This window comes from Giraffa tippelskirchi, chromosome X, assembly GCF_054371585.1.
Source record: "Giraffa tippelskirchi isolate mGirTip1 chromosome X, T2T-mGirTip1v1.2.pri, whole genome shotgun sequence".
Lineage (NCBI taxonomy): Eukaryota > Metazoa > Chordata > Mammalia > Artiodactyla > Giraffidae > Giraffa > Giraffa tippelskirchi.
Window position 1 is genome coordinate 153,203,374 of NC_137289.1, and position 8,553 is coordinate 153,211,926.

The 8,553-nt window shown below is 63.8% G+C and overlaps 1 protein-coding gene across 1 annotated transcript; it reads left to right on the plus strand.

Annotated features, from left to right (window-relative positions):
- Positions 1-547: 547 nt before the first annotated feature.
- Positions 548-5,379, plus strand: LOC145537224 (ADP/ATP translocase 3). Its single transcript, XM_081568104.1, has 4 exons — positions 548-853; positions 2,648-3,134; positions 4,186-4,326; positions 4,835-5,379. Exons 1-4 carry the CDS (start codon positions 572-574, stop codon positions 4,990-4,992), a joined length of 1,068 nt encoding a protein of 355 aa, XP_081424230.1. The 5' UTR covers positions 548-571; the 3' UTR covers positions 4,993-5,379.
- The last annotated feature ends 3,174 nt before the right edge of the window (positions 5,380-8,553 follow it).

Here is an 8,553-nt window from a genome sequence, read left to right on the forward strand (position 1 = left end):
TGGGGCGTGGGGGTCGCGGCAGGGACTCGAGGGTCTGCGGCGCGGAGCCGGGGCCTCAACGATCGGACCGGCCGTACTGGACGATCGCCAGGACGAGCCTGGGGACCCGAGCGTCCGGGGCTACGGTGGGGAGAAGAGAGGGCGCGGGGCTGCGCAAGGCCCGGCCGGTCCCCTCCGCCGCTGCCGCCCGTCGCGGCCGCCAGACCAAGCATGACCTTGACAAGGTCAAAGCGGCCCCCGCGCGCCCCACCGCGACCCGCCCCGGGCACGCTCTGCGCAGGGGCCGGGCGCGGCTCCCGACATGCCCCGCGGCGCGGCGCGCGGGCCCCGGGGCGGGGCCTGAATAGGAGCGCAGCCAACAGGCGCTGCGCACGGGGGTCGCGGGGCGGGGCGAGGCGCAGCTCCCGGCAGCCCGTGGGGGGGCGCGGCGCGCCCGGGGGCGGGGCCAGGGCGGAGGCGCAGCCAATGGGCGCGGTGCGCGGGGGCCGCGGGGCGGGGCGCAGCTCCCGGCAGCCTGTTGGGGGGGCGCGGCGCGCGCCCAGGGGGCGGGGCCAGGGCGGCGGCGCAGCCAATGGGCGCGGCGCGCGGGGGCCGCGGGGCGGGGAGCGGGCCCCTTAGCGGCTGCGCGGTGGCCGCCCCGTCTTTTCGGTCCCGGCGGCGGCAGCGCGGAGCCCGCGGCGCCCACCCTCCGGCTGTGTCCCTCTGCCGCTCTGCGCCTCCGCTCCGCTCTCCGCCCGCCGCCATGACGGAGCAGGCCATCTCCTTCGCCAAGGACTTCCTGGCCGGGGGCATCGCCGCCGCCATCTCCAAGACGGCCGTGGCCCCGATCGAGCGCGTCAAGCTGCTGCTGCAGGTGCGTGTCAGGCTGCGGGCGCGCGGCCGACGGCGCCGGGCCCCGGGGCGCTCGGGGGGCGCGCGCGGCCCCGGGGCCGGAAGCGGGGAGGCCCCGGCGCTTTGTCCGCGCGCGGCCGACCCGGCCGGCTTCCGGTGGGTCGCCTCACGTGGGCGCCGCCGCGGGAGAGCGCATGCGCGGGGGGCGGCCGGCGGGGGCGTCCGCATTGGGGCGCGGGGGAGCGCATGCGCGGGGGGCGGCGGGCGGTGGCGGTGTCCGCGCGTGCGCACTGGGGGCCTGCGGCGTTGGGGCGCGCATGCGCGGGGGGAGAGCCGCGTGGACGGACCCTGCGAGGCTGGGGGTGGGGTCCCGTGCCCTTGGGCGGTGGATGGGGTCGCGCGAGGGCAGATCTCTCTTCCCCGTCCTTGTACTGGTGTTCTTGCCCACTGTTCGCACCTGTTTGCGCGGGTCTGACGCGGAATGAACTGCGCTGGTCTGTTTGGAGCGTCACAAATGGGGAGCCACTGGAATTAGCGTTGCAATGTGATTGCAACCCCTAAATAAAATAGGATTCCCCGGGAAGGATGCTAGGAGAGCCTAAAGGCTCCGTGCAAATGTCTTGTTAAGGACGCATCTGTTGTTGGTGATCTCTGCAGGTGTCAACTGCAAATTGGCACTTGTGGGCACCTGCTGTCTACCTCTGAAAGCGGTGCTACGACAGTCGTGTCCGACTCTTGCGACCCCATGGACTGTAGCCCCGCCAGGCTCCTCTGTCCATGGGGATTCTCCAGGCGAGAATACTGGAGTGGGTTGCCATGCCCTCTTCCAGGGGATCTTCCTGACTCAGGGATCAAACCCGGGTCTCCTGCATTGCAGGGTGATTCTTGACCATTTGAGCCGCCTCTATGAGTATTTTTTTTTTTTTTTATAAATTTATTTATTTTAGTTGGGGGCTAATTACTTTACAATATTGTAATAGTTTTTGCCATACATTGACAATGGATCAGAGCCGCCTCTATGAGTATTAAATCAGGTGCTGCTGACCTTCAAACCCCATGAAAGGACTTCAGGGTGGAGAGCAGGAATGAGGCATGCGGGTTCTGGGAAAAAGTGACAGGCTAGGTCATCAGACAGACGTTTCCAGTGGCTGATTGTGAGCCTGCTTCTTGCTTGCCCACCTCATGTTTCCGTTCAGTTGCTCAGTCGTGTCCGATCGTTTGTCGACTCCCTGGGCTGCAGCATGCCGGGCTTCCCTGTCCGTCATGTTTAGAACAGCACTCAAAACCTTTATGGTGACGAGTGCTCCTTGAGGCTATGAGAACGGCTCTGAAAATCTGTGATTGCTCTGTGAACTTCCCGTTGACCAGAATCTCCCTCAGCTTTTGGAGCAGTCTCTCAGCCTTCTGAGCTGCTTTGCCCCGGGAGCTGTAGTCCTCGTTTTGCCCCAGATCTTAACTTGCCACTCAGGTTCTATATTTTTTATAAGTGGACATGGAGGTCTGCCCGAGGCCCTGGGTAAAGCCCTGTTCCCGCACCACAGGGTGCGGCACGCCACGCTCCATCATGTTTGGAAAAGCACTAAAAACCTTCACGGTGACAGATGCTCCTTGAGACTGTAAGAAACGCTCTGGGAAAATACGTGCTTGCTCGTATGAACTTCTGTTGACCAGAATCTCATCCGTGCCGACCTTGCCCTCACCTCTTTGGAGCAGTCGCTCAGAGCTGTCTGAGCTTCACCAGAACCTCCTCTAATTCGGCACGGTGGTGTGCCCAGGCCCCGGGTAAAGCCCCGCGTCTCCCCCGCCGCCCCCCCAGGTACAGCACGCCAGCAAGCAGATCGCGGCCGACAAGCAGTACAAGGGCATCGTGGACTGCATCGTGCGCATCCCCAAGGAGCAGGGCGTGCTGTCCTTCTGGAGGGGCAACCTGGCCAACGTCATCCGCTACTTCCCCACGCAAGCCCTCAACTTCGCCTTCAAGGACAAGTACAAGCAGATCTTCCTGGGGGGCGTGGACAAGCACTCGCAGTTCTGGAGGTACTTCGCCGGCAACCTGGCCTCGGGCGGGGCGGCCGGGGCCACCTCCCTGTGCTTCGTCTACCCGCTGGATTTCGCCCGGACCCGCCTGGCGGCCGACGTGGGCAAGTCGAGCAGTGAGCGTGAGTTCAAGGGCCTGGGAGACTGTCTGGTGAAGATCACCAAGTCCGACGGCCTCCGCGGGCTGTACCAGGGCTTCAACGTGTCCGTGCAGGGCATCATCATCTACCGCGCTGCCTACTTCGGCATCTACGACACCGCCAAGGGTGAGCTCCCTGCTTGGGGTGCTGGGGGGGTGGCCCCGGGGAGGGACAGAGCCTTCTGCTTCCTGGGGGCGGGGGCCCTTCAGCTCCAGACACCTGTGGGCTTCCAGCGCTGGAGGCTGAGCCCAGGTGTGGGCGGGGCTCTCCTGGGCAGGTGGACGCCCTGAGTCCTCACGAGCTCCTCCCTCTGGGTGTGTCTGTGTCCTGACGTCTTTTCGTAAAGACCCCAGTCCTGTGGGATCAGGACCCACCTCGGTGACCCCATTTCACCGTCATTCTCTCTTGAAAGATCCTCATCTCCAAAGACAGCCACCTTCTGGGCTCCTGAAGGTTAGGGATTCAACATGTAAATTTGTCACCATTGATTAGAGGGATTCCTGACAGGCCTGGGCAGATACCACAGACAGGGCAGCTTAAGCAGCACAGGTTTATTGCTTCCAGTCCTGGAGGCTGGAGTCTGAGACCCTGAGGTGTGGGCAGGGCTGGTTCCTCCTGAGACGTCTCTCCTGGGCGTGTAGCCCGCAGGCTGCTCCCTGAGTCCCCTCACCACTCGCTCATTCTTGTGAGTGTCTGTGTCCTGACTTAGAAGGACTCTAGTTACAGTGAATTAGAACTTACCCCTAAGACCTTGGTTTCGCCTATTTTATCGATATTTGATTTCCTGTACATACCTACAGTTACATAAGTAACGTCCCTACACGGGCAGTTACACCCTCTGGTCCTGGGATTTGGGGCTTCACCACAATCTGGGGGACTGCCTGGCTCAGTCCCTGTAGGTGAGCCGCCCCGGAGGCGGGGCCGGGCCGGCTGGCACCCTCTGCAGCGGAGCAGGTGTCAGAGCTCCCCTCCCAAGGCCCTAGGCAGGCCCCTCCCTGCCAGCTACGCCCGTCCCGCTGGCCGGCAGGGTGTGTATGACCCCAGTTCTGCCGGCCAGTGTCCCCCGTGGCGGTGTGGGCGGCCCTGGGGCCTCACCCCGGTGTCCGCATCTCCCCCCACCGCCCCCCCGGGCCCTGGGGCCTGAGCGCACGTCCCCCCCCATCCCCCGGCCCTACAGGCATGCTCCCCGACCCCAAGAACACGCATATCGTGGTGAGCTGGATGATCGCGCAGACGGTGACGGCCGTGGCGGGCGTGGTCTCCTACCCCTTCGACACCGTGCGGCGGCGCATGATGATGCAGTCGGGGCGCAAAGGAGGTACCGGCTCCGCTCGGGGTGGTGGGGGTGGGCAGAGGATGTGCCGGCTCTGCTCAGGGTCGCGTTCTGATGGGCTCTGGGAAGGGCCGGGGGCCCCGTGAGCGGCCCTGGGTCTTCCTGCAGAGGCCACGGCCAGCGTCTGGTCCCAGAGAGAAGCAGTCTTCTTGGGGACAGGTGGGAAGAGTCCTCCAGGTGTCGGGGGTCTCAGGCCCCACGGGGTTGCCCGTCCACAGCGGGCTTCGTAGGAGCGGGGCAGGCTCAGGCCCCTTCCGGCATCCCGTGATCTGATACGGGGATCCCACCTGGGTGCTCGTCCGGCCCGCGGCTTCCTCGGTCTTGGCCCTGGCGTCCCCGGGCCTCGTGGGGGCTGGAGTCCTGGGCTTGATCCCCTCCCGAGAGTGCGCGCCCAGAGCTCCTGGCGCACAGACGGCTGCCCCGGGCTCGGCAGCTCTGCCGGGTCCCCGGGGGCCGCATCCGAGCGTGCCGTGACCCCGCCATCTCCCCACAGCCGACATCATGTACAAGGGCACTGTGGACTGCTGGCGGAAGATCCTCAAGGACGAGGGTGGCAAGGCCTTCTTCAAGGGCGCCTGGTCCAACGTGCTGCGCGGCATGGGCGGCGCCTTCGTGCTGGTCCTCTACGACGAGCTCAAGAAGGTCATCTAGGCGCCCGGCCGCCGCCGCGACCGCCCAGCGGCATCCCGCACTGGGACGGACCACCGACTTCGAGAAATTCCAGCGCCCCGCCGGGCTGGCCGCCCCGCGCCGGGGGCGCCTCGCCAGCGGACCACCGGCCCTGGGTCCACGCGTTGATTGGGGTGGGGGGAGAGGGCAATCGGGGGGTCTCCGTGGGTCCACAGTCGAGGCAGCTCCGCACACCAGACCTAGACTCCAGGTGCTTGTAGGACCGACCCGTGTTTAAGTATTTATTTAAGAAAATCATGTCTCCATTTGTACTTAAGCACTATCCTCTCTTTTGCACAGCCGAATACTCGCGATTATGTTTCTCCGTTGGGCATTTCCGCTGCGGAACAATAAAATCAGGACACAGCGGCACTGGTCTGGTTTCTCAGCAGAAAGGCCTCCGGAGTGGGAGACACTGGTGGTCAGTGAGCGGGCCACAGGGTCTCCAGCTGGGAGATCAGGTCTCCTTGTCTGTCCCTCACCAACTCCCGGAGCTGGCTCAAACTCGTGCATGGAGTCGGTGATGCCATCCAACCACCTCACCCTCTGTCGTCTCCTCCTCCTGCCCTCAATCTTTTCCAGCATCAGGGTCTTTTCCAGTGAGTCAGTTCTTCACATCAGGTGGTCAGAGTACTGGAGCTTCAGTTTCAGCATCAGTCCTTCCAATGAATATTCAGGGTTGCTTTCCTTTAGGATGGACTAGTTGGATCTCCTTGCAGTCCAAGGGACTCAAGAGGCTTCTCCAACCCCACAGTTCAAAAGCATCAATCCTTCGGTGCTCAGCCTTCTCAACTGTAGCTGGGGTTTAACCACACAGGATCCCCAAGGTGGTGGCAGCTGTGTGGCCCGCCTGTGTCCAGGGCTCACTGGGGAATCCCCTCGAAGGTGGGCACCCTGGGGCTTCCCAGGTGGTGGTGGTTCAGTCGCTAAGTCTTGTGACCCCATGGGCTGAAGCCCGACAACCTCTGTGCATGGGATTCTCCCGGCAAGAAAACTGGAGTGGGTTGCCAATTCCTTCTCCAAGGGGTCTTCCCAACCCAGGTCTCCTGCATTGCAGGCAGATTCTTCACCAACTTTTAGGGTCTCGGCTGTCGCCCTTGCAATGCCAGAGACCCTGGGTTCGATCCCTGGGTGGGGAAGATCCCCTGGAGGAGGGCATGGCAACCCACTCCAGGGTTCCAGCCTGGAGAATCCCGTGGACAGAGCAGCCTGGTGGGACCACGGGGTGTCAGGCGACTGATGGGCTTAACACACACCCGCCCCCCTCCAGGTGTGCCTGACCCCCCAACCCCACACAGCCAAGTGTTTCTGCAGAAACCCAAGCCCTGATAACTCACTGCGGGAACAAAACTGAGAGTCCACCAGGCGGATGTCAGGGTTGTGGTGAGGGACATGATAGGGATTCTGAGGATGGCTTTGGGGGTCGGGAGTGTGTCTGTGAGGTCATCGCCAGCCTGAGCCGTCAGGACAGTGCACGCAATGTCCCCTGGCTCCACCTGCAGCTGCCAGCACCCAGTGACATTGGGGAGGTCGGGTGGAGGTCATCTGCAGGGCACAGCCGACCCACACACCCCTGCCCCCAGGCCGGCTTATGTCCTTGAAAGGCAGGGCTTTGATAATCTTCAGACCAGGGTGAGGTCACTCTGGGAACAGGAAGTTGGTGCCAGCTGTCCCCAAGGTCACCTGGCCCTCGCTGGCTGACCAGCCCGCACTCACCGAGGGGGTTTGTGCCCGGCGCCCGCCAGGCAGAGGTGTCCTGACTTCAAACCCGGCCGCTAGGGCGGAGTGACCAATTCAGGAACCTGTCAGCCCAGACCTGCGCCGACGGCGGGGGTCAGACCCGGGACACGGTGTTACCGGGTGCCTTCATCACCTCGAGTGGACGTTGCCCGTTAAGCTGGCTTACCTCCCTCGGGCTTGGCAACCCCGCTTCTGCCGTTTGGGGTGAATTCTTTGCAGCCAGAACTTGAAGCGTGGAAACAAGACTAAAGAGATCTGAGGTCCCTCCTGGGAAGCCCTGCGTTCCTGTGGGGGTTGAGTCCTTTCGCGTGGGCTTTCATGGGTGGGTGTGTGTGTGTGTGTTAAGTCACTTTAGTCATGTCTGACTCTGAGACCCCGTAGACTAGCCCACCAGGCTCCTCTCTCCGTGGGATTCTCCAGGGAGGAAAACTGGAGTGGGTTGCCATGCTCTCCTCCAGGGGACCTTCCTGACTCTGGGATCAAACCTGGGTCTCCTGCTTTGCAGGCAGATTCTTTATCTTCTAAGCCCACCAAGGGCTTTAAACGGGGTGGGTGTTTTCCCACGGGGCCATCCCCGCTGCCCACTCACTGTCTCTGGAGGCAGGTCCGCACCCCCAAATCTACCTGCCCCCTGTCCCACAGATTCACACTTGTTGCTGGGGGGCGGGGGGAGGTAGGGGTGTGTGTATACACGTGTCAAGTGATTTAAGGGGCTTAAAAGGGGGAAAGGAGAGACTAACACAGACACAAAACGAGAAATGTAACCATTTAAAGACAGCAGGCAAGCAACACGGTGGACATTTGGGCGTATCCAGGAGGCTGTGCGGCATTGCGGGGCGACCCCCCACCTCCAGAGGGCCCGAGACGAGTCAAAAAGTCCTCTATTTGACAAATAAGCACAAGACAGGTTTTGTTCTTCCGCCGAGGCAAACCTCCAGTCACGTGCACCGGGCTTTCCCACCTCCCCCACCCCCGACCGGGCAGCAAACGTCCGTGTCCAGCCGGGACCGGCTGTGCGCCTTCCTCCCGGGCGGAAAAACCAAGCCCCGGGCTGCGTACGTTTCATGTCTCCCCCAACACCTGCACCTGGACGACCGGACACTCTTCTTGGCTCTCCTGCTCGAGGTCCCAGGCCACCTGCAGGGCGCAGGGGGTGGGGGTGAGTGGGGGCACGGGGCGGAGGGGGTCGGCAAGTCCGCCCCGGAAAGCCTCGGAAAGCGCAGGGGCCTGGGCAGGGCACCCCCGCCTCGGGAGGGGCTCCCTGGGGCTCCCAGACCCGCGCCTAGGGGGCGACCTCCCCTGCCCGTCCCGTGGTTGGGCCACCCGCGGCGGCCAACGGGAAACGCGCCCCCCTCTGCCCCCGATTCCCGGGCGCGGCGCAGCCACTGCTCAGCGCGTACCATCCTCTCGTTCTGAAAGTTGTCGCCGACGGGGTCTTTCACGTGAGGGACACGGGGGAACAGCTTCTGCATCGCCGGCCACCTCGGAGGAGAAGGGCAACGCCGCGGGTGTGAAACGCCCCCCGAGGGCCCCAGCGAGGCCTGCAAGCACTCGGACTCCGTCCTCCGCTGGGAGGGGGTCTGCGTTCCCAAACCGCCCCCCCCCCCACCATCCAGACACAGAAATCAGAGCCTTAGCAGAGCGGCGGCGGCGCGGTCAGCTCCCCCTCGGCACCTGCCCCGAGATCCTGTAAGGATGGAGGCCGCCCCATCCCAGCACCACGGCAACCTCCCCGCTCCCAGCGGCGTCCACGGGGAGCGGGTGGTCCCCCTCCTTTGGGGCTGCGGCCCATCCACTCCCAAC